This window comes from Lissotriton vulgaris, chromosome 10, assembly GCF_964263255.1.
Source record: "Lissotriton vulgaris chromosome 10, aLisVul1.2, whole genome shotgun sequence".
Classification (NCBI taxonomy): Eukaryota; Metazoa; Chordata; class Amphibia; order Caudata; family Salamandridae; genus Lissotriton; species Lissotriton vulgaris.
In genome coordinates this window covers 32,104,208-32,130,840 of record NC_141698.1, presented here as the reverse complement: position 1 = coordinate 32,130,840, position 26,633 = coordinate 32,104,208, and the positions used below count along the sequence as shown (strand labels likewise).

The 26,633-nt window shown below is 44.4% G+C and overlaps 1 protein-coding gene across 1 annotated transcript in view; it reads left to right on the top strand.

The window, feature by feature from the left end:
• The window catches only part of LOC147684422 (scavenger receptor cysteine-rich type 1 protein M130-like), a 156,783-nt gene that overhangs the window by 38,148 nt on the left and 92,002 nt on the right, over window positions 1–26,633 (top strand). The window contains exons 4-9 of the mRNA XM_086940349.1: window positions 2,203–2,508; window positions 5,789–6,094; window positions 11,140–11,454; window positions 15,234–15,581; window positions 17,288–17,401; window positions 24,093–24,407. Coding sequence (XP_086796475.1) covers window positions 2,203–2,508; window positions 5,789–6,094; window positions 11,140–11,454; window positions 15,234–15,581; window positions 17,288–17,401; window positions 24,093–24,407 — 1,704 coding nt within the window. The remainder of the gene's footprint in view (window positions 1–2,202; window positions 2,509–5,788; window positions 6,095–11,139; window positions 11,455–15,233; window positions 15,582–17,287; window positions 17,402–24,092; window positions 24,408–26,633) is intronic.

The following is a 26,633-nucleotide window of genomic DNA, read 5'->3' as shown; positions in this document are numbered from 1 at the left end:
CGGTAGTCGGGCCGATCCTCGAGGTGTCAATAGGCTCGGCTCCCGGACGGTGGTTCCTCGGAGGGGGGGAAAAGGAGAGAGAAAATAGGGCCGTTAGCTCTGTCGGTGGATCTAAGGATAAGATCCTGTTCCTTCACCGGAGTGTTGGGGTTTAGAACGACTGTGAGGAAAGGGAGGGTAAGGTAAGAGGGGTGCCGATATAGCGCGGACAGGGAATAGGGTGACGTTGGTGTCGGGACGTGCAAGGGTATTTATCTACAGTCGTGATAGTGCCACTCTCACACGTATATACAATCTATACACAGTGCACGGTGAATCGTGAGGAGGGAACTATTTTATACACGGAGCTATGTACAGACTACTTATTTACACACTCTCGTAACTCCTAATATTTACACACACACGGAACTGGTACTCACTTGGCCCGCCGCAACTCCGTCCTTGAGTTGCGGCCGCTCTCCAGCGTCCTCCTCTGGACTCCACCAGTCCTCCGTCCAGACCTCGTCTCCTGGTTCCGGGTCGTCTCTCTTCTCCGGGGGTTCTTCGCAAGCCGTCTCCTGCCACGAGTCTTCCTGCTTGAACGCTGTGTTGTTGTTTCTTCCGGCTTTTCTGTGATCCGCCTCCGGAAAGGGGGAGGGACTTCCGGGGTCATGGGGATGTACTTCCGCTGTGTCCCGCGTTGTGACTGGTTCCTGCAGGGAAAGAGAAAGGGGTGGGGTCCGGGTTGTTTTGGTAGTCCGGGCAACAGGGGATTGTGGTGGTGATCGCGAGGGATGACGTGATATCCGTGCTGAAGAGGCCGTGCTCCCATCACAAGGCATTTCTGTAATTTCTTTTGTCATTTGTTGTTCATTCTTTTCACAAAAAGCCAGTTCATTTCTTGACAAGTGAGGACAAGCTCTTTCAGAATGCCCTTTCTTGTCACAGTAAGGACTAACAGGCACATGCATCAATGTAGGCTTTTGCGATTCCTTAATTGAGTTTATTAAGGAATTGCAATTAAAGAATTGCAAAAGCCTATGCATGTAGGGAATCGCTATAAAATTAGCAGTTCCCAAACATTCCTTAATTGTGACTCGCAAATTGCAAGTCGCAAACAAGGAAGCATTTCCATTAATTCCTATGAGCCTACAGGCCCATATGAATGAATAGGAGATTGCATGCACATTTTGCGAGTAAATCAATTATCTCCTCACTCCACAACTTGCGTGAGAGACCAGCCACCTTGTTGTTTGGGGGAGCCATCAGAACAGAACTACCTCAATGAACATCAGCACAATCAGTGGATGTTGACAAACTTCGTGACAGTGACACTGCTCACAAAAACAAAATGAAGGTGCATGCCGATCAGCACCGCCATGCCTGGAAACTGTCCTTGACAAAGGAGACTGGTAAAGCGGAGAAAAACAGAAAACAGACACCCCTTCCGCCACTGACCCTTTACTGGTGGTGGAATGCGAGGGACACATGGTGACAGCATACGGTCCTGGGAAGTCCATCACATGGGGCACATCACATTTTAAAAACCTACCTCAGCACTTGCCAGCTCCTGAAACCACGTTGAAGGTGACCACACCCGCATATCCCGCTCCTGAGCCTGTGCCGCCGTTACCTGATAAAGGTGGACCTCGATCACCTTGTTCGCTTGAGCTGGGAAACTAGTGCAAGCTCCTCAAAGGCTGATTGAGGAGATGTGATTTCAAGTGATGCCTGACATCTTTTATTTAACAAAGGGGGAGATGTAGCATATTTATGTTATGCACACTAGTTGGTCCGGGCAGACTCTGAACAGGAGCTACGAGGTGGGGGGGTTAGGGTGTGGTAATGGGAAGTATGACGTAAAGGCAGTGTGTGAATGGAGAATAAAGATATGCTCCACTACAGCTCTCGTTTGAGGCGTGATCTGTTTTCATGCTCCAGGGCTGGGGAAGACGCTACACCAAGCATCAAAAACATAAAGTATGAGGATTCTGCCGAGCACCTCATCTGACCTATCCACTTCCTTTTTTCCATTTATGTAACTTACTCACAAACAATTAAGTATAGATGCATTTGCAATAGCAGAGAATTTTACTACTTAAGGTATGAAATGCCATTACTTTGTAAATAAATTAATTAACACCCCAAACACCCCCTTCCCCCCCAGAACTACACCCCTGAAATATCCGCCAGGTTGATGTCTCTTTTTTCTGTCCCTGCCAGGACACAGGGAGGGGCGACTGAAGGGCGCTGAGCGGTCCTGTGGCGGCCAACTGCTGGTGAAGAAGCAGACCGACCTCATGGACGTGTGTCCGGACCACTGGTCGCCGGAGGCCGCGCAGATGGCCTGCAAACAGCTAGGCTGCGGGACGCCTCTGCCCTCTCCCACTGTGCCAAGCAGCAGCCATGACTGGAAGACTCTGAAGCCCAACGACAAGCATTTGGGGAATGAATCCAACTTGTGGCAGGACTTACTGCCTGACGGCGTCAACTGCAGCGGCCCGGCGGCCGTCCACCTCGACTGCTCAGGTAAGTCACACAGACAGTTCTGGTATGATTGGGCCAGAGGAGCAAACCTTCACAGTTGTCCAAGAGAGAATCAGCCTTAATGTACCACCAGGGCTGGCTTTAGTGCAGTGCAACTGGTGCAGCCACACCTGACTCTGACCTCGAGAAGGGCGGCGGGGGTGTTAAGCTGTGTTTAGAAATAACTTATGAGTTTAATTAAAAGCTCCTGCTGCAGAGTTACTTGTATGTCCAGCAGTTACCAGGCAACAATACAAATGTCAAGAAAACTCTGGTGAAAAATGTTCTTGCTCCAGAGAGAGGTCAGAACTTGGTCTAAGGGCTGTTTGGCTCATCATAAAGTAGCAGAGACAGTCAATATGCCTGCTGCAAAGAACGGGTTTCACAAAGCTGTATGTTAAGTGGATAACTCAGTGGGTTACTGCTTTTGTCACAGAGATCCTTTTTTATTTTTGGGGCTTTTATATAGCACGAACTTGACCCAAAGGTATCAGAGCACTTTACATACACACCGGTTGCATTACAGACAGACACATTCATTTTGTTAGGCACAGGGAGATTGCGTGATTTGCCCAGAATCACAAGATGTTGAGTGTCCTAGCCCAGACTTGAACCCGTTTCCCCAGATTCGAGGTCGACCGCTCTAGCCGTTAGGCCACATTGTTACTTGCAGTTCATAAGTTACAATACTTCTAGTACAGCTCAGTGACTTATGAACTTTCATCCAATAGCTACATGCAAACCTCATAGTATAGGTTAGAACAATGTTTTTCCCCAGTATATCATTATTTATTCCTAATGTCACTAAAAAGGATTTGTTTGGGTAGAAATACACTCTTATTAGTAAAGACAACCCACACCATGATGGTATATTTTAAATACTGAGTTTGTGCTCCTCCAAAACAAACACTGAAAATATACTGCCTGCTAGTATTGATGACAGGTGATCCCTACACCTTGTAATCCTCGTTGTCTTATGCGACTATTCCTATAGATTTTTTAATGCACACGTGATTCATTCTCGCTTTATAATGCATGTAAAGTGCTCTGACACCCTACACCGGTATGAGTAGCGCTATAAAACATATGCAATTCATGAGAGGGTGCCGTTATGGAGAGATGAGGGGCACTGTCAGAGGGTGTAAGTGAGCAGAGGGAGTTACAAAAAAAGATGGTTGCACCAGGCGCCAGCAGCACTGAAGCCGGCCCTGTGCGCCACTTTTCAGGCCACAAGAATTGGTGCCATAGGGACCCATCAGATGGAAGCCACATTAAGTAATGTGTAGCATTGTGAGGAAGGGACTGGACTTATAGATGTGGGAGTGTGTGGCATGGTAATGTATATGAACCAGTGGTTGCAATTGGGGCTCACCGGCAGCCATTTTTTGAAGACAGGCACTTTTGTTTCGCAACAAACTTTGATCCAGAGCAAGAGAGAGAAAAACACAGAAGGGAAAGAAGGAGGAAGAGAAAGATGTAAAACAATGACAAAGAGAAAGCTGGGGTGAAAAAGAATCCACAAGAGTGAGGTGAAGAGGCAGGGAGCGGTGGTGGATTAAAGAGGAATGAGGTAGAATCCACACTGTGTCGCCTTAGCATTGGGCACCCCGACATTCGATATTGCCATCTGTGCCAGCCTCTGAACAAAACTTTGGGCCCTGGCATTAATCTTTTTTACAAGTTAAGTACTACTCATACCGTTTGGTATTACCGCACCTTTACCGGGCCACTCGAACCTTTGACCCTGGAATGGTGAATAGTATGCAAAAATGTATGTTTTCACACAGACTCCTGCATGTTTTAGGGTTTTCTTATTAAATATTTTGCTTACTTTGAACAGATAAAATGTTCAGGTGAAAACTTGCGAGCCACGGTATTCTCGTGAAATTTTTGAAAATCTTGTAACTTGCATGCATCTGCTAATAGGAGTTAAAGGCCACATTGAGAGCAGGAGCCCAGCAGCACTCAGGCTGTTAATGCAGAGTGTAGAGGTGCATTGAGGGCTCTGATTCCGGCTTTGATACTGGATCAAGGGAGGACTCATGTAGGCTGGTAGCGAGGCTGGCATGGGTGGATGTTGTTCGTATGTATATGGTATTTCTACATCTCAAACCTTGCCAAAAGGCAGTGGAGCTCTGTGTATGGTCAAAGGTAAGCTTCAATTTGGTGAGTAATAGGAGAGGAAGATGAGTTGTGGACGGTTAATGCATTGTGATGTAGTGTTCTTTAAAGAGCTGAGTCTTCAACTCGTTCCTAAGTTGCAGTAGCGTTGTGGCAGTGGTGATGGATACGGGATGTTGTTCCAGATCCTGGGTCCGTAGATGTAAAAGGCCTGTTGTCATGGTTTTTTTTAACGCTTCTTAATCTGCAGTCTGGCTGTGGGTGTGCCGATTACCACCAGAGATGGTGAGCTTGTCTGCAAGATAAACAGTGGCGATGGTTGTGATGGCTTTGTAATTGATGCAGCTGGTTCTGAAGATGGTGCAGAGTGGTGAGGGTGGCCAATCAAGTTCCAGCAGGTTGGGGGTGATGTGATCATATTTCTACTGGCATTGGATGAGATTTGCTGCAGCATGCAGGTCGCCCCTAAGAGGTGCCAGAGTGGAGTCTGGAAGACCATAGACTAGGGCATTGCAACCATCCAGGTGTGCGAGTACAAGTGCTTGAACACCAGTTCTAAGGCCTCTTTCTGGACGTATGCAATGCATGGATGTTGATCCGAGATGGGGATCCTATGAAAACTGATAAAGGCATGTGATAAATGAAGAAGGTAGGGATGCATCAAGAGTGCACCGAGAGGATGTGTGCAAGGTTATCAAATGATTCCCTTCCAGCAGGGACATTGTCCTGGAGTTTCAATAAACAATTTACTGCATGCTGTCGCAGAGAGGGGACGACAGAGCCACAGAACCACAGAACTGGGGACTGGGGTAGCAGCTATTTTGTAGACTCCCGCCAGATCAAGCATAAACAGAGAGTTGTGGTTGTGCAAGTAAAGTAAAGAAGGAGCCCTAGCACAAGGTATAGAAATGGCTGCAATGGATCCATCTGACCCTGAGTACACTGAGCTGAACCTGGGGGTAGGCTTTTTGGATTTCATGCCTGGAAGCTATGACACTCCTTACCTATATTTACATGTGAGACTGGGATCTTCCGACGGTTAGGGCTAGTAAGGACCTTCTGCGTCTCAATCCTCTTATCCTGCTCAATTTCTGTGCGAGTGCTTAGATTCTTGGATGTGGTGCTACGCAAGAAATGCTTGATTCTGATGCTCCTCCTGCAGGGAATGTGACAGTGAGGCTTAGCGATGACTGCGCTGGGGTCGTGGAAGTCTTTCACGAGGGTGCCCGGAGGAAAGTGTGCCACCGGGGAGCCGGCGACTGGAGCCGCAATGCCAGGGTGGTATGCCGAGAAACAGGCTGCGGAGAGTTTGGCTTCTTCGGACAGGCCAATCACGGGAGGTCATCCAGCCAGCTCTTTGCCATGAGCAGCGTTGATTGCTTGGGGTCGGAAGGGTTTCTGTGGCAGTGCGGCTTCAGCAGAAACTTCGATGACTGCACCGGGAAGGAAGTCCACATGGCTTGTTCAAGTAAGTGGTCCTTCTGTTTACTCAGCTCTTGAAGTTGTTTCAAGTGGGCAACCAGTAGCATTAAGTCTCTTAACTCATAATTGCAGAAGAAGAGCCCAATGATTAGTTAAAAAAGTGTTTGGGCCCTAAAGAAGCCCGCTGTGGTGGGGCCTCATGGCTGGGTTGCTAAATACAGAGGCTACCTAGACTTGACTCAACACCATGGGCTCGATTCACATAGGGACTTAGGACTCGTAAGGTTGCGAGTGTGGAGACTCCGCACTCGTGCCGGAATCTCCACACTCGAGGTGAATCCTCCGCACTGAAGGGCTCAGTGCGGAGATTCCGCCACGAATGCGGAAACTCCGTACTCGTAACTTCACGAGTCGTAAGTCCCTATGTGAATCAGGCCCCTTGTCTCTTTCTTCCATGACCCTCCTCTTCCTGTCTCTTCATCCGAACCTTGCAGGTTGATCCATGCATTTTCACTCTTTGTCACTTTTTTCCTAACTTTCTTTTGATCCTCCTTTCTCTCTCTCTAGTTCTTTCTTTATGTGGCTCAAAGTCTAATGATAACAAATAAGTCTTGGGCCATACAAATGAGCGCCAGTGCCATCCTCCTGCAACCACCAGCACAAACTAAACATTGAAAGTGCAAGCGCATGCCTTCTTGCCCTCCCTATGCATTAGGAGGCATATTTACAGGGAAATGGCAGAGCACGGAGCTGTGGCAGAATTTGCAGCGCTGCCATTTTCAAAACGCAGGGATGCGCCATATTTAAAATAATATGGCGTACCCCTGTGTTTTCCTAGCACTGGTGCTAAAATAGCTACTTAGCGCCAACACAGACACCCTTGCGCCATAGTGCAAGGGTGCCTGCATGGCAGGGATTGATTGTGTGCAGGAAGGTGCCCCTTCCTGCACATAAACAATCAGTAATGGCAATGCGTTACGTCTACGTGTGCTGCGTTCTGCTGCACACATAGAAGTAGCAAATCATCCATATATTTAATGATTGTTTATGTGCAGGAAGGGACACCTTAAATGCAGCACACATAGAAAAACCAAAAATGAAGAGAAATAAAATTATTTCTCCTCTTTGCGCCATTTTTACTCCTGCTATTGCATAGTTTTAAGTGTAAGTCTGGGGCAGCGTCAAAAAGCAATGGGTGTTGTGGTGGAACGCCGACAGCAACACCCATTGCACGCCCCTTCCACGCAGAAAACTGCATGAAAGGCGCTGTATTTACAAACTGGAGAAAAGCCACAAAAGGCGGCTTAACGCCACTTTGTAAATATGGAGCAGCGCATAGCGCCACAGGAACATTGGTAAAAGTGGCATTTCTGTGGCTCAATCCCTTTGTAAATATGCCCAAAAGTCTCTCAACCCTGTACTTTGACCCTTATGCGGGCACCAATGTAGCTAGCTTTTTCATTGAAAAAAACACAGCCAATTAAAAAGTAACCAATATTGGCCCATAACAGCCAACTACCTTAAGTATCAAAATTATTATGACTCTCCAGAATATTATGGCTGAGATGGAAAAATTTGTGAGACGAAAAATGTAAATTTTGCAGCCAATATTTGTGGTTTGTGTAATTTTTGTACCACTTAAATGTATTGACAACCATTAATTCTGCATAGTTTGTATGCTTTAAAAGATGCAATCTGTTACAGCAGAGTTGTGCACTTATATAGAGGTCAGAGTCATTCAATGGGAGTGGATTTAGCTACAGATCTCTTTGGGGCAAGATTCTCAGGCCCAGGCCTATCTGAACATTAGAATACCTGGCTCCTACCCCAATCTCACCAGACCACCCTTGAACACTGCCTTCATCTGCCTTCCACCCAAGAAGCCCATACTGGCATCTTGTCTCATCCTTCCATCTGAAGCAAAGCATCCCAGGCAGCATGCACATGGGCCACAACAGAAGCCTTCCGCCTGCCTTTCATTCTCACACTGTGCCCACTCTGACAGACCTTCAACTCAACAGTCCTATGCCTAGTTGCTCTCTAGCAGTCCTATAAGTGGATCATGAATTACAAAATCGTCATACGTTGGCATCCTGGCTTGTCCCCCCCCAGACACCATAGCCCATATCTGGGTTTCAGCATACCCTGGTATCCTGGCAGAATATGCTTCCTTTTCCCGCTTTCCCTCACCCCGCAAGTTGTTACAACGTGGTCGTTACAACGACCGCGTTGAGAACGGTAAGAACGGTGATGGATTAAACCCAGATCTTTTGACTAGGTGTGCGTGTTTGATTGATTCAGATGCTCCGTCCATCACCACCCCCTTTTGTACCGCTTTTGGCCGCCATAAGTGTGGGAGAGTATGCTCAGACGTGAGTCCCTTGCTCACTTTGCCACTGGAATCAAGCAAGCCGGGCTGAAGACGGCTGGAATGCCAGAAACCGGTCCTCGGAAGCTTGTTTCCGGTCCAGGGAAGACATGGCTTGGCAGTTCGGGCTGGACTGTTCCCATGAGGCACAGGATCAGACTGATTTGCATATAGCCATGTCTGAACTGGGGTGGCAGAGTGGGCTAAAGAACGTTGATGGATTAAACCAAGATCTTTTGACTGGGTGTGAGTGTTTGATTGATTCAGATGCTCCGTCCATCACCACCCCCTTTTGTACCGTTTTGCTCAACTCAGCCATTACACTCCACTGTGCTCTATGCCACTCCACTCTACTCCTCTCCTCTCTATGCCACACTACTTTACTTCACTCACTCCCCTCTATGCCACTCTATTCCACTCTAGGCTGCTCCACTTTACGCCATTCTAGGCCACTCTTTTTCACTATATGAGATTCCATTGTACGACACTCCACTCTATCCCACTACACTCAACATTACTTCACTCTATGCCCCTTCACTCTAGACCACACTGCTCCTTTTTTACGACATTCCACTCTATGACACTCCACGCTATCCTACTCCATTCTACTGTACTTCACTCTACTCTTTGACACTCTATGGCACTCTACTCCACTCTACGCCATGAAACTCTTGGACACTCTATGCCCCTCTACGCCCCTACACTTTATGCCCTTGCGCTTTATTCCCCTCCACTCCTGTCTACGACACGCCATTCTACACCACTCTATTCCACTCTATGCCACCCTACTATAGACCATTCTATGCACCTCCACAACACTCCACTATACATCACTTCACTGTACTCTAACCACTCCACTCTACTCTACACCACTCCACTTAACTCCACAACAATCTACTCTATGACACCCTATGGCACTCCACACTATGACACTGCATGACTCTCCTCTGCACTCTACGCCACTCCACAACCACCCACTTCACTCTACGCCACTCCACACCACTCTATGCCACTCCACTCTACGACACTCTTCTCCACTCTATGCCACTCCACTCTACGACACTCTTCTCTTACCCACTCTAAGTCACTCCTCTATATGACACTCCACGCCACACCATTCTCCTCGACACCACTACCGTCTAGCCAGACTGAACAGCAGTGACGCTGGTGTACAACATGGCTGAAAACCGATTGATTGATTGAAACACATTTGCAAATCCAACACTTCTTGCATAGGCAAGACCTATTGTCTTTGCCAATACTTTTCTCTATAGTAGTGCATGAGTAATGGAAGAGGTAAGGTTGCCAGCTGTTTTTGATCATGACACAGCCCAACTAGAACAGTGTCTGGGTACCTTTGATGCTAAGCAGGGGCTACAGTATCATCTGAACAACGCAAAACAAGTGACATTCAAAACACCATTTTGTGTTGCACCCAACTCTGAGCTCAGGGCTAATTTACTTGAACAAACTATAGTCATTGTTGAAACGCTACCAAGCCATGAGAAGTAAGAAACCTAGAGTCCATTCTTCAGATTGACAAGCATTTACTGTTAGAGAACATTTACACTTGTGAAATTTCCTTTACTATTATGTGGCAGTCTGTGTACCTACTCCAAACACTTCTGCACAATCTCTGGTGCCAAGGCAGGTGTTCAGGTAAGGCGGACTTCGCTCAACAGTCTGTTCTCTTAGGGGCCGATTCACAGAACTAATCTGAGATAAAAATCCTAAACATACTACTTTTGGTATTCACAGAAGGCATTTAATAGTAGTAAAGTTAGGACTTCTAACTTTACTACTACTAAACTGAGACAATATCCTAACAATACGACTTTCGGTATTCACAAAAGTCATTTAGTAGTAGTAAAGTTAGGACTTCTAACTTTACTACTACTAAACTGAGACAATATCCTAACTTTACGACTTTCGGTATTCACAAAAGTCATTTAGTAGTAGTAAAGTTAGGACTCCTAACTTTACTACTACTAAATGCCTTCTGTGAATACCAAAAGTAATACGTTTAGGATTTTATCTCAGTTTAGTAGTAGTAAAGTTAGGAGTCCTAACTTTACTACTATAAATGCCTTCTGTGAATACCAAAAGTAGTACGTTTAGGATTTTATCTCAGATTAGTTCTTTGAATCGGCCCCTTAGATTTTTCCCTTTTCAGCATCTCTCTCCTCTCTGTTGGGGACCTGCATGTTATTTTGCCCCGATGGCTATGATTTGGGTAAGGCTCCTCGACCGAGAAGGTAATGGTTCATACCTGTAATCCTAGTTCTCCACAGTAGGGATCTTTCTCAATCAGACCAATTGGTAAAACCTTGGAGAAAACTACTGTGCCTCTCATAAAGGTGCCAATAGAATGGAGAGAGACGAGGATTTTCTGATGTGTTTTTGAAGCTGCAGGGTTTGTAGCCTTCAAGGGGCGCAGAGCTATTGCTGGTATACCAATCAAACGTCTTTTCTTTATTTGGGTTTTAATCATATTTTTTCTTATAACTATTATTTTTCAAAGTTTAGAGATCCCTACAGACACACAAAAATATCTTATCAGCCTTGGTTGACAAAGAACTGCAATTTTTGGGGTCAACCCAAGATGACCATGCTTTTTATGGGGATTTGGCTGGGACCAAGCTCTTTTTCTTTGTCCCTGTCCCTTAGCTATGTGCCATATTCCACCCCTTGTAACTTTTATGTTTCCATTTCTGGTTGCACAGAGGGCCTGGCTTTGAAGTTGGTGGACGGCAGCAGCCGGTGCGCTGGGCGCCTGGAAGTCCAGTACCTAGGAAAGTGGGGAACTGTCTGCCAGAATGGCTGGGATGAGGAAAGTTCCACAACCGTCTGCAAAGAGTTGGGGTGCGGGGACGACGGAAGGTCTGCTCAGTCGGTGTCAATCTTTGGAGAAGGAGTGGACACCATCTGGTTCACCAATGTGGCGTGTCAGAATTCTGAGAGATTCCTGTGGGAGTGTAACCATTCCTTTCAGACCCAGGGCTGCACACATACTATGGACAAAGGTGTAGTTTGTCAAAGTAAGTGCAAAATCTACTTCTTCTTAACAGTGTGTGTGTGTGTGTGTGCAGGTGCTCCTGCGTGAGCAGATTCTGTGTTAGAACCATGTTCAAGCAAAGTGGAGGTCTTTCAATATAGTTTGTCGCCACCTTATTCCCAAGTCTAACACTCTTCTTAGCATGTCTCACTGCCTCTGAGGTCTCTCATGGATTTGAGAAACATTATATTCTGAGTTTAAATTCATAACCCTGCTGCCACCTACTAGTCAGTGAAATTAGGGATCCAATGGGCTACAGAACAAGCAGAGACAGTAGCCACTAATGAATTGGCCTTTCTTACCAAAAGCCCAATCCTTACAAATGTTCCTCTCCTGTGAAGTGGTTTCAGTCTCGCTCTCTTCAGAATGTGCGTATTGCTCTGACAGAGACTGACAGAAATAAAATTAACTTCCCCTTAATGTGGTGATAGACACGTTCATATTGGTCCTAAAATAATCATAAGGGACTTGATTCACAGAACTAATCTGAGACAAAATCCTAAACGTACTACTTTTGGTATTCACTGAATGCACTTACTACTTTTGGTATTCACAGAAGGCACTTACTACTTTTGGTATTCAAAGAAGGCACTTACTACTTTTGGTATTCACAGAATTCACTTACTACTTTTGGTATTCACAGAATCCACTTACTACTTTTAGTATTCACAGAAGGCACTTACTACTTTTAGTATTCACAGAAGGCACTTACTACTTTTAGTATTCACAGAAGGCACTTACTACTTTTGGTATTCACAGAAGACATTTAGTAGTAGTAAGGTTAGTTTACTACTACTAAGTGCCTTCTGTGAATACCAAAAGTAGTAAGTTTAACCAAAAGTAGTAAGTTTAGGATTTTGTCTCGGATTAGTTCTGTGAATCAGGCCCATCGTTCATTCATGAAAAGGAGTCAATTCCAAATCTTCTGTTGTCTAGTGTTTCTCCTTCAGGCCTAGAAATCCCACTGTGCAGTAGTAAGAGCAGTCACACAGGATACTCTCTGAAGGTTCAAATTTCTTCCAACCTCTATTAATTCCAAGAGCTGAAGGTAGGATCCAGGGTCGAGCCCTTGAGTCAATATACTCATGTACAAGACGTCTACAACACAGTCTCATCCAACGTTTGGAAAACCTCAACCAGCATATCCCAGCACACCACCTAGGTTCGACACCAAAGCAAAAATTGGGAGAGAGAGGGGATTTCTTAGTCTGAACATAAATCACTAGCCCAACACCTAATGAAAGAAATAAACTTGACAACACTCAGGAAACTCCTGTAAGAACCAAGCCCTCATGTAAACCCCCCAGGAACCTGATTTAAGTATAATATTCCAGAACCCACATTAGTGAAATAAAACATATCAATAGCAAACAATGTCTCGAAAGCATCAGGTCTAAGTGGTATACAAAGAAATAAATACAATACACACAAATTCTGACATAGTGCTCCATACCATTGTGCTTCCTAACACAGAGAGCATACATCCAGGCAGAGATCTTCCTTCAGAATCCCTCCTTTCAATATTGAGCTCATTTAAGTTCATTGAGACCTAATCACAAAGGTAAATTTACACATAAGTAAACCTACCTGTGTAAATTTACTTTGACACTTTGTAGTAATTTTACAATTTTTGGCTATTCGCCATTTCCACTTGTAAAGTTAGTACAAAAAGATTGGGGCACATGCATCATTGAAAATTGCATTTGCAAAGGGTGCGAATCGCAAATTTCGCCCGTTTGCTAATGCAATTTCATCATTTGGGATGCATCATAATTTTTGTACTTTTCGCAATTTAAGAAATCACAAAATTGCGAGTACTTAAATTGCGATTGCATTTAAGGAATCTCAAATTGAGATTCCTCAAATGCAATGCATCAAACTAAAAAAAATTGCGATTTCGCTAATAGGGGGAGCAAATTACCATGAAGTTGACCTTCATGGTAATTTGCAAAAACTTTGAAAATGCACTAAAGTGTATTTTTCAAAGGTCCATTTTTTACACACACATGCCCTTGGGGCATGTGTGTGTGCAACATGTACTTATAGGCAGATTTCAGGGGTGCAACAGGGTGTACTTTTGATACCCTGGCACCCTTGAAAATGCATTCTCAATTGGCGATTCTCTAATTGAGAATCGCAAATTGAGAATGTCTTCCCATTCATTCCTATGGGCCTCTAGGCCCATAGAAATGAATAGGGAGGTCTTCCTTAATTACGATTCGCAATTTGCGAGTAGCAATTAAGGAATTTTAAGAAATCTCTATTTTTTTAGCGATTTCTTCATGTATAGCCTTTTACAATTCCTTATTAGCGAATCCTTATTTTTCGCTAATAATGAATCACAAATGGCATTGTTGATGCATGGGGGCCATTGACTTACATACCTCCACCCCTTCAGGTTAGTAGGTAGAGTCTGTATAGATGTAAAAGACGACCATAAAGTTACTAGTAGTAATTTTACGACAACATTTTATGGCGGCGACCTCCGCAACCAGGGCAGAGACCTCCTTATGGTAAAGTAGAGGGAAACTGTAAAAAGTTAAGTCCGGCCCTGGGGGACTGTACGGCTATTTCAAAACTCCACTGTACTGAATCACATTACTTATAACAAAGGGATTCTTTTTGTCTGCGTCTGATCCCAAATCTGCCTTTAGTTGGCTCTAGGGTTTGTTATCTGGTGGAGAAAGAGACATATCATCTATGTTATTAGCTAGGCTCCCATCCAGAATGCTTGTCCCAATTGGGGTACAAACTTTAGACTTGGTTCTTCGACTAAACCCGCCAGCCCAGCGCCTGGAAACCTTCATGGGTAATAAGCTGCGCTTTACAAGTACGGATTGATTGAAGTTTGTACTCTAATCAAGATTCCAAGTCGGGCTCTCACTTCACCCAGTAGGTGTTTGCCCCCTGGAACTCACCGGGTAATTGATGTTGACAATTAGGAGGGGGTGGTGCAGATAGCTCAAAAAATAAGTTTGAGCACATGAGAACAAGGATAAATATATCCTATTAATGCTTTATAGATCATTCTGAGGTCCAAAACTCTGTATCTGGGCACATTCTGCACCTGGTAAATACAACAAGGCAGGAAGTTAGCCTTTTGTTGTGCGCAGGGCGGGGTGGGCATGTGAGTTGAGAGAGGAAGGGATAGGTATAATTAAATTTAAAAAATCAACTAAACAACTTACTATGCGCTTGCCACATCGCCGACTTGGCGATGCAGCGAGCGCAAGGTAAGTGGTTTTATTTTTTTAATTAATTTTACCTATCCCGTTGTCTATTGACTTTCCCCCCACCCTACCCCGCCCCACCACTCTTACCTGTGCCGTCCGCGCCTGCATAAACCCCTTTGAAGACATCCAAAAAGTAACCATTAATCAGTTTTGTCCCACAGTGACTGGATAAACATGGCGTACCGAAGCTACCGGCTCCCGCACAGTGCTCCAAGGACGCCTAGGGCATTACATTGAGCCAGACTCATATGGGTGTGCAATTGTGGAATGTGCACGTGAGGGTGAGCACTCCTAAGTGATGTTTGATCGTGGGAGGGTGTTTCGAGAAAGTTGCACGAATTTACACTAGACCCAGACCTCACCTCCATAACACTGATGCATGCAGTTCCTGGTGTGTAGGGGTGGGTAAAACCACTCTTCGAGTACTTTGGGACAGTCTGGTTCAAAGTATAAAAGTCCATTCCTCAGCTCTAGTAATTCTGAACTTTGCTCATTTTTGGTCTCTGGTTGTTTGGGATGGAATCCACAGGACACGTGGACCTACAACTAAAAGGTGGCTCCTGCTCCGGCCAGCTGAAAGTCTCGACCTTCGGCGGCCAATGGCGGCCTGTGAGAAACACAACGGATTGGGATGACAACACGGCCGATGTGGCATGCCGCCAGCTACACTGCGGCGACTCAGTGGGGACTTACTTTGAGGAGGTGGAAGAAGATCCACGGATAAGCTTCCATTGCCGTGGAAATGAGTCCAGCTTGACGGACTGCGAGATCAGTGAGGAACCAGAGGAGGCTTCTGATCCCAACGATGAGACCAGGTCTAGCTCGGAGTATTTTGACCCCACCTCAAATCCCATCGAAGAGACCAGTCCAGGCTCGGGTGAGTTGCATTGAACTCTCTTCGCATGTTGAATTGGAAGCAGTAGTGTTCAATGTGTGCGATGCACAACACAGTACTCACAACACTAAAGATTTTGGCAAATTTGCTTTAGAAGTTATATTTGGCGATTCTACCAGGTAAAACGGAATGCTTGCTCCCAGTCTGAGGATCTAGAAGATCAGACATTGAACATTTGTTTTTTTAATAAAATGTTGGGTATGTGAACCACCAACTGATAGTAGAAATGCATGGCTTGTGGAAACATTGTGTTGAATTTTATATATTTATTTCGATTAAACAAGTACCATTGAGATAATTTTTCTATCATAATTCTTTCATGAATATTCATTCCTGTAGGGATAAGGCGTTTTTTTAGCAGGATTGCTGTAGACTTAATCAAAATGTTTGATTTTACATATTGTACTTATTGAGCTGAAATAAAAATCATAATTGAATCACCATTGAACTTCATTTTTGGCTAAATTGTTTTGATAGGTAATGCCCAAAAGCATTTGGAAATCTGTCTACTCAGCACTTTTTATGAAACCAGTTTGTTTTGAGGAGAAATAGAGCAGAGGCATACTAAATTGCTAGATTTTAAACCTATAACTTTATGAAGTTTGTCTTCCAAACGTATCAAACGAAATAAAGTTTGCAAAGATTAAAAAAAAGAAAATACCAGTAAATTGGTTGAAAGAAAGGGCACAGATCATTGTTCTGCGTGCATTATTTTCACATACATGTTTTGGAGTCTGAACATGTTCTCACAAATCAAGCCTCTTACAGGAACATTTTGAAACAAAAGCTTATTTTGCAGGAAAACCTTTAGCCAAGGTAAAGTTGGGCTATACTGATACATTTTGTGGGGAAGAATTACAATAACTGGCGCATCCCTGCATATCAGCAGGGATGCGCCAGTTATTGTGCGTCACGGCTCCGCCACCATGGATGCGTCGCATTTACAATGCGGCGCACCATGGGGCAAAAATGGACAGATGCGTGACGCATCTGCTGCCGTAAAGGCGACGCTTTGCTGCAGTTGTGTCGCAAGCGTGACGCATCTCCAGCAAAGCTCAGCGTTGCCCTATCCTTAAAATGCTGCGTCAATCCTTACGCCTGCTTCAAGCAGGCGCAGGGTTTTGACGCAGCATGGCCTCAAAAGTGGCTGAGTGAAATCTTGTAGCTTTCATTCAGCCACTTTTAGGAGGCGTTCCTGCGCTGGAACACCCTCTCCTGCGCCGGAACGCCTACATGTGGTGCATGGCTTTACAACGTGACGCATCTCCCAGATGAGTCACATTGTAAATACCCCGCAGCTGGCGGTGGCTTTGCGCCGCCGCTGCATCACAAAAGTGACGCAACGGCAGCGTAAAAGAGGCGCAAGGGGCTTGTAAATCTGTCCCTGGAAATTTATTAAATGCGAAATTGCCAATTTTGTCCAATTCTGCAGATGCATTTCATTATTTTGCATTCATTAAATGAATATGCACAACCTCGGCGTTAGATTTGGTTTACATTCATTACATCTCTTTTTGTGAGAAAATGAAAAACGTCCTTTTGTGTTTTACGGAAGGGGTTGGACGGGGTGATCCATTAGGTTCTATTCCAGGGAAGGCACAGCCTAAACATATTTAAAGATCACTTATCCAGAGCAAAATTTAGTCATTTGCAAATCATGTAATCACATCTCTTCTCTTGCTATATAGGAGACAGTGAGGATGATGATGGGGTTAATGGTGACGAGGAGGACCCACCACCAATGATAGTGGGACCACCAATAAGCGTGATACCAGTGACCGTGCTCGCTGTGAACTGCTCAGGTGAGTGATAGTGTACCCACCATAACAAGGAATAAATATATCAATATATTCAATCTGTTAGCCCTGATGAAGGTTTCACAATCCAAACGTACGCCGGCGCAAGCTTTCTGTTTGGCTCAACCTATCTGTTTACTGAGAAAACTATCATGGCTAACAGATTGAATATATTGATATATGTATGACTTACTAGAAGAAAATACCTCTCTCTCTCTCTCTCTCTATATATATATATATATATATATATATATATATATATATATATATATATATATACATCTAGGTTAACTCATACCAATAGGATATTGGCTAATTGATTTTGCATTACATTATGCGTGAAATTTTTGAATAATGTTTTTAATGTCCAGTATCTATGTGTTTTCTTGGTATGAATGGGTATGATCATTGATTCTCAGTGTGAGTATGTGGTTGTTTTGGCTTTCGGTTTTGCTTTGATAGGGAGCATACAAGTATCTCTATTTGTTTGAATAGATAAATCTATATAAATATATTTGAAAAATAAAATATAAACTGAATTGGTCTGACTCATGATCATGAATATTTATAGAGTCAGACCTGCTTTAAATCTTTAGGAGATGCACTTGTTGATTATACTTTGATTGTTTGCTTTCCCCTGGTCTGTTTCTCCCTATTCGAATATTCAGGGGCCCTCTTCTGTCCTGATATGTTCACAAGATAGCCTGAAACAGATGAGTGATCTTATGCAACTGAGATCAGATTTGGTATGGTGTCTTCTGGAATCAGGATGAAAAGGAAGATATCCTCTGTGTATAATGGCTGTTGTATATGCTTATTGTTGATCCTACCTCCTGTCATGTTTATTGATTTTCAGGTTCAGAGAAAAGTGGTCCAAATGATAGTGGATATCCTTGTCTTGTCGTGTGTCTCTTTGTTATGTGTATGTTGGTGACTCTTTGCCATTGAGGCTGGGGTGCAATGTTTTGAACATGAGCTGATAATGAAGGACAAAACCAACTTTTCTTTGTTCTCTGACAAGAAATGACCACAAAACAGCAACATTGCCTTTAAGCAGATCATTCTTAGTTGCGAGTGCATTTGCACCTTGCAGAATAATCTTGTGTTGTACGCAAAGAGTGTGTTCTTCAGGAATACTTTGAAAAACAACTTTGGATGGATTTTGAAGCCAGTATTAATAGAAGAAATTGGTTTGTAATTTGATACAATAGTATTGCTTTTCCTAGCTTTGGGTTAATGAGAATGTTAGGCTACTCAAAGACATCTGTGAGTTTGAATGGGCCTGATTCACAGAACTAACTTAAGACAAAATCCTAAACTTACTACTTTTGGTATTCACAGAAGTTAGGATTTTGTCTTAAGTTTGTCTTAAGACAGACTTAAGACAAAATCCTAACTTAAGTCTGTCTTAAGTTTCTCTTAAGACAAAATCCTAACTTCTGTGAATACCAAAAGTAGTAAGTTTAGGATTTTGTCTTAAGTTAGTTCTGTGACTCGGGCCCTAAGTGTTTACAAAGGTGGTAAATAGTTTGGTTAGTTTCAGCATTAGGGTTAATACTTTTTTCTCAGGACCCATCCATGGCCTCATCTTTATAATAACCACTTCTACTCCTTGGTTTGTCTTTAGCTTCTTTAGATAGGCATGGAATTTTTATTTTTAGTGCAATCTTTGCAGGTTTGCTTCTATGGTTTACTAGTCTTACTGTGTTAAGATGTTTTTATTACATGAGCAATGCATTTTTTTTCTCGATGTCTGATCATGAGATGTGGACTTGATGACACCAGAAATGACAACAATCGGTTGGATATTTGCTACCAAGATCTCCCTAATATCACCAACCAACTATTGATTGTCATTCCCCACAAGCAAACAGCCCAGCAGTCTTTTAGCAACATCCCCAATCTACCAATGTCCTTTGTTAACAGCTGCTTGAATGTCTTTCTCAAGCAAAATCCCTGATCTCTTTGAGTAACAACTTCCTTACTATCGCCTCTAGCAAGTGTCCTAATATCCCATAGCAAAAACCATCCCAATGTTGGGACACTGCCTATCATCCGAATGTACGCTAACAACTATCACACTATCCCCTAGCAACAACTGGCCTAAGGTCACCTACCTTAACCTCTTGGCTTCCCTATTCATGTCTATAAAGGTCATCACAAAGCTTCATCAAAACGCCCTTATGACTGATGCGTACAAGTCGCGAGTACGAACCAAACCTATCAAGGGAAATGCCCCTCCAGTAAACACCGAATTATGGGCATGAACTGGAGAAAGTACCGGTGTGTCCAGATATCCTCCATCTTTTACACATTTCATTGGCAAGGCAGCAGCTTCCTGTTTATTTGATGCTGGGGGTTCTATGCAAAGGTATTTTCTTGCTGTTCCTGAGTAGGCACAAGCGCACAGTACAAACAGTCAACTCTTCCCTTCTGCGCTATCACAATCGTATGGAAATGTATTCCAGCATCGACTAACATAGGTAATTCCATCGCTCACCACTATAAAACTTCATATCATAATGTTTTAGTTTTCCCTGCCAGAGACCACCCTAATGTCCCAAACCAATATGTAAATGTAAATGTAAAATGTAAATGTGGGTGTACTTGTAAAGCGCACTGCGACTCCATGGAGTATCCTGGCGCTGAAGACCGCTGGGGAACCCGTCCTGGTTTTCCCTGTGAGATGGTCCCTTTCTGGGTATCTCCAAGGTGAAACCAGGCATCCCCGGCGTCTGTGGGGAGCCGTTGTACAGATGAGGCAAGATTAATGCTCAGAGTTGCCGAGTGTGTTCCCTGGTTAGAGTAGGCACCGAGGCGAGAATTATCGAGTCCGTTTTTGACCCTAGTCCATGGCCCTGCCGCATTGGGAATTGAACCCTGGTCCTGGGCCGTTCTCTGCTTACGGGTCTGCCGCCTCTAACCAGTGAGCCACACCACTCCATGATTCCCTACCAACAATTTCCTATTGCTCTCTTTCAACAACCAGCCTAAAATTTTCTGGCAATAAAGTTCCTGAGATATCCATTGACATTACTTGCTCTTATATCTTTTCACCCAAAGCACCCTAATATTCCATTCCAATACCGATTGTTAAATGTTCTCTGCTAACAATCATTGTCACACTCTTTGCCATCTACCATAATGCTCCAGCCAGTAGTGGCCTAAATGCTCCTTTTTAACCCCCAGAATCCTGCTGAAGCAACTACCCTGTTTTCTCCTACCAAGACACAACCTGTTGTCCTCCACACTATTGATAATCCCAAGAAAGACAGCAATGTCCCCTCTAATCAAAGCCCCTTTCAACCGTGACAATGATTTTCTCTATCAGCATCCATTTCTGCTCCTCTACCTATATCCACCATAATTTGCTTCACCAAAATTGATCCCGATAAGAGTGATTAAAAACATAATTCCCCCACTGCAGTGTCCTAATTTTCAGCACAATCAATCATCAATTACCCTATTCTATATTAATAAAATTGGTTATGTCTTGATTTTCACCAAACCGCTGTTAGAAATGGGATTTTTGGTGGGCCAAAGCGAGGCAGAAACCACCACTCTAGTCAGGATAAGGGAGTTACAAAATAACCCCTGCTCACCCCCTTGGTAGTCTAGCACGAGCAGCCAGGCTTATCTTAGAGGCAGTGTGTAAAGCATTTGCACATAGCCAACAGTAATATAGTGGAGGCACTGCAAAAGGACACCACACCAGTTTAGAAAAATATCCAATATTTTTATATAATTAAGACAAGACCAAAAACGATAAAAATCCACACTACTATACTTAAAAGTTCACAGCCCCAACAATACGCTAATTAAAAAGGGTTCCTTGTGGGGATAGCCCTGTCCGGGCTACCACGGCGCTGTGAACAAAATCCAACAGTTCTGGCTGGTCGTGGGGTCGCGGGCCAGCTACGGTGTCAGGAAGATTCGCAAAACAGTACCTGTGAGAAATGCAGGGTGTGGAGGCCCTTGAAGTCACTCGCGTTGTGGGTCGAGCTCCTCTCTGGTGGAATCAGGAGCGCTGGCGCTGGCAGGCGTCGGGTGCTGTGGTTCCGGGGTGCAGTGGTGCGATGTGTGGTGCCCCCAGGTCGCGGTGTGAGCAGCACCTCGGTGGCGGTGTCAGATGACGTCGTTGGTCAGACCAGGGTCACGTTGCGAGATGAAGGAGGTGCTCGTCATGGCGCTAGCAGGTCACGGTGCAAGCAGCGGTGTCATCATTGCTGGAGCGCTGTCATCGGCTCACAAACTGGAGTCGATAGCACCGGCATTGGTAGGCCAAGGCTGCGGTGCAGGATGAGGGCAATGCGTTGTGTGACTTACGAGCGGGGCCCTCGAACCACAGTGCAAGCAGCGGCATCAATTTTGGTGGGGAGAGGTGGCATCAGGCCAGCCAGGGCGTCCTCGTGAAGGAAGGCAGTGTAGAGTGCGGTGCCCACAGGTCGTGGTGCGAGCAGCGGCTCGGTGATGGCATCAACAGGCGGCATCGGTGAGACCAGGATCCCTGTGCGGCATTGCAGTGGTGCCCTCTGCGGTGCCAAAGCTTCGGTGTGAAGTGAGGCGATGCAGAGTGCGATGCCCACAGGTCACGGTGCAAATAGCGGCTCGGTGGCAGAGTCAACAAGCGTCGTCGGTGAGACCAGCGTTTCGCTGCGGCGGTGCCCTCAGGACACGGAGTCAGCAGTGGCATCGTAGACGTCATCGAGTTGGTGTTCTTCGGGTTGCAGCACAAAACACACAGTCCCCAGGGCTGAGGGTCGAAGAACTTGAAGTCTTTGCTATTCCTGAGACTTCGTGGACAGGGGGCAAGCTCGACCTCAGGCCCTTGGAGAGACTCATAAGTTAGATTGCAGAAAGTCCAGTCCAGGCCTTTCACTGCCCAAGACAGAAGCAGCCACTGCAGGTCAGCCCGGCAAAACACCCAGCAAAGCACCCAGCAAAGCAGTTGTTCCTTTTCGCAGCTTCTCCAGCTCTTCTTCTTGGCAGTCTTCTTGATCCCGATGAGTTCTAAAGTTCAGTGGTCTGGGACCCAGTATTCATGTCTAAAAATCCTTTGATCTTTCAGGCAGAGTGTGTCTGTTCCCAGCCAGAACCAGTTGGGCCTTCTCTGGTGTGAATTCCTGGCAGGAGGTGGAGTCAGCATTTGTCAGAGGCAGACCAGGCCCTTTGAGGTGCAAGGAAATCTTCTCCCCCTTCCCCCATCATAGCCCAGGTCTATTCAGGCCTTTCCTGACCTGCCTAGACTATCTGGAGCCCCTCCGCCCCCCCCAGCCTTCTGTCATCCAAAACCCAGATGGGCAATCCACATTCAGCAGAGGCACACAGGATGACTGAGCAAGAAAATACCCGCTTTCTAAAAGTGGTATTTTCAAACTGTAAGATTTTGCTTATCACTTTGTGTATGCATGTGCTGTTGGGACTGCGTTGATGGAGGTATTTATGTATGAGCAAGAACCTAACCAAAAGGCAGCAGATCTGGGTTGTGGGAGAAGAAGTGGTCCGTTGCTCCATTTTTTAAAGAGGCGTGTCTTCACCTCCTGCCTAAACTGTACCAGGGCTTGTGGCTGGGCTGATGCATACGGGAATGTTGTTCAAGGCACTGTGTAAAGTAACGTGATATAGCCAAGGATTAGAAACTCGTAAACATTTCTCCTCTCCAGAACCATTGTCCTTATTCTTTTGTATACAGTGGGCAAATGCACAAAAGCATTTTTGTGATCGGAAACGGCTCGATTGGCAAAAATGCTTTTCTATATGTACAGAGCACAAACTACGATTCGATAACATGTTACCGAATTGCAGCTTGTGTTTAGCGATTCAGTATTTGGAAGGGGCGTGTTTAGGGTGTTGCTTCCAAATATTGAATTGCAGTGCTATGTATGAATGTTTTGTACAAAACATACATTTTTTACCAACACCTCAAGGGTAATCGTAACCATTTGCAAATGGGAAAGGATCCCCACAAGACACCGTCCCCTTTGTGAATGTTGAAAGAAATATTTTTAAGAGCAGGCAGTGGTCCACCTCTCTTAAAAAAATGAAACATAAACATGTAATTTAATTTTTTTAAATGCATCCCATTTTCCTTTAAGAAAAACGTGCTGCATTTAAAAAAAAAAAGTTTGGTTTATTAAAAAGCAATTACAGACATGGCGGTTTGTTGACCCCAGAAGGCCATCATCTTTGTGAACGCTGCAATTCCTAATGGGTCCCAAATGGCAACCTACCTCATTAATATTCATGAGGCAGGTCATTGTGACCCCAATAGGAATTGCTATTCCCAACTTGTATGTTTTTGTGCATTAGGATTTGTGATTTCCTAATTGCAATTCGCCAAGAATCACAATCAGGAATTTGTAATACCTAAATTTTGTACATATGGCCCCAGCTTTCCCAAATTTCCCATATTGACTAGTATACTAATTTCCATAACCAATGTATTCATTTCTTTCCCAACCATGCAGGTTCTAACTTTGTCTACCAATAACTTGCTTTTGCAAACTAATGGTGGGAAACAATTTTTAGATAAGCCACAAACAAGAAGTGATGGTTACAATGTGCTTTTGGTTATGAGACTTCGGGACAATGTAAACAGTGAGGAGTGCAATATTCCAGGTCCTAGCAGATGCAAATGAAACTATGTGCCTCTTCCTCCTCTGTAGCACTTTTTTCACGGCCTCTCTTCTCGTTGCAGAGAACCCAGTGCTCAGGTTGGCGGGAGGCGGCCATCGCTGTGCAGGTAGAGTGGAGATTTACTATCAGGGACAATGGGGAACTGTCTGTGACGCGAACTGGGACGAGCGAGCCGCCAGGCTGGTGTGCAAGGAGCTTGAATGTGGCTCTGTCCTGGATCACCGGTTCAAAGGAGTAGCGGATGCGAATGCTCCGCTGGCATGGCTGGACCTCCAGCAGTGCAAGGATGACACCCAGTTCTTGTGGCACTGCTCTTCCAAACAACGGAAACTGCACACCTGCCGAAAAGGCTCCCCGGCAGAGGTTATTTGTTCAGGTAATATGTGTGGCATGGTATATTTCAAGATGTCTGACTGTTGCTCCTCTGCATTTCACTGCGCCTCGGGGTATTGGGGATTCTGCAACCAACATCTGATGTTTCCAAGGTTGGTTCCTTCTACCAAAGGAGGTTCATTGGTTGTGACTCGTTTGTTTTGCCTCTCTTATCCACGTGCTGCCTGCCCAATGTCGGACTCATGGAGCCATCCCAGATTTTCAGGGTAACCAATGACTTTGGAACTGAATCTCCTTCAGGTTCATTGTATGCAGGAACCTAGCTTGGGGGGGCGGGGGGGGGGGGTGTTTGGAGTGTGATACCCCTGACATACGTGAATTCCTGGCTTGGTAGTTGGGTCTGGAGGCTCAAGTCGGGAGTATAAATATATATATACATATCACTCAAACACGCTCCTGGCCCATCTCCTTCCCGGCGGTACCTGCCAGGTACGGACCTCTTCACACTTAAAATACAGAATTCACTACGGCTTCTTAAAAGTTGCAGTGTTTTTATTTCCAATTTGTCCATGCTGGTCTCTCTCCAATCACCAAGCTTTCCTTAAAACCTGGCTCTTCTCTAAGTAATGCTTCGCCACGGTCTATATTCCCTAAGGGTTGTGTGTTGCCTTCTTTTTGCAAAGCGCCCTGAGACCTCTTTTGGTGATTTGTTGCGCTATATAAAAGCCTTTAACATTTGACATGCTGTTCAGGCATAGTGCCTGTCATTGACGCGTTTCGATCGTGTAGCCGCGATCTTTATCACATGATTCGCCACATGACAGTAAACAATTTAAATAGTATGTGAGCACTAATTCCTCTTGAAATCCATAAATTGGTAAGTCAACATAGAAAACAGGCTGTTGGCATACAAATTATTAACATTAGTACACCTTATGCGTGTTTAGCAAGAATACAGTAAGTACATTGAATAAACCGATGATCCTAAAACGGCATATTGAAACCAATTAATATAATATAATGAATTCAGCTGCCATTAATTGTGCAAAATTACGCTAACTCTCCCATGATATAATGGTATCACAAATTCTGCTGAAAATCTTATAAGAAATTTAAAAGACATGTAAAACACATTTAAAGGACTGATGACCTTCCACTAATAATATAAGGTATCTAGAGAAGTTCATAAGAAATAATAAAGTGCCAGTGTTGATATATTATTAGATATCATCTTCCTGAAGGTTACTGTCTAAAAGATTCATTGATCACTATTAGTTGATCATGACATAGCAGCAGTTCATGGGTGTGCTCCTTCCTAAGAAGGATTAATATTATGCCTTTAGCAGATATTGCTCATTGCTATATACAGTCTGTAATCACATTAAAGTGCTGTGCTTTGTGCAAATAACAAACCACTAAGTGCAAATCATTAGTGCAAATATATACAAAATTGTTGGGAAGCAGCTTGGAAACACCTAATACTACCTTAAGGTGATTCGTGATAAAGTGCAAGTGCTGCAAGTTATTATTTGAGCACACAGTTATACTGGGTACTCTTCCTCTTACAATCTATCAGTAGTTTCAAATATATGCTCGGAATGTAGGGCCCGATTCACAGAACTAACTTAAGACAAAATCCTAAACTTACCCCTTTTGGTATTCACAGAAGTTAGGATTTTGTCTTAAGTGTGTCTGAAGACAGACTTAAGACAGAATCCTAACTTAAGTCTGTCTTAAGTCTGTCTTAAGACAAAATCCTAACTTCTGTGAATACCAAAAGTAGTAATTTTAGGATTTTGTCTTAAGTTAGTTCTGTGAATCGGGCCCGTAGATCTTATAAAATGCGAGTGCAGGACCAATTCCACTTAAACAAATTGCTGGCTCTGTCTGGTACCCGCGATGGGTGTCGGCTGGGGAGCCAGCTGGAACCACAGGGTTCGTGGGGCTCCCTCCATGGCCCCCAAGCAAAAATGTAAATGTGGGTGTCCCGGTTAGGCACCAGGAACCCACAAAAATATTTTTTTAAATGATAATAAATGAGGTCAGGAGCCGCTCGTTTATTATACTCTGCTCCTTTAAGGAGCGCATTATAATGCCTGCAAGGGCTGCATACACGTTTATTTGTAGCTTGATGATGTCGGTAAAAGGGTCAGGGACAACACCAAGTATTTTTTATGTTGTGGGGGCTGCAGGGAGTGCGGCAGCCTCCCAGCAACATAAAAAACAGTTTATCGCCTGGGTTATTACATTCATGACCCCAGGAGAACAT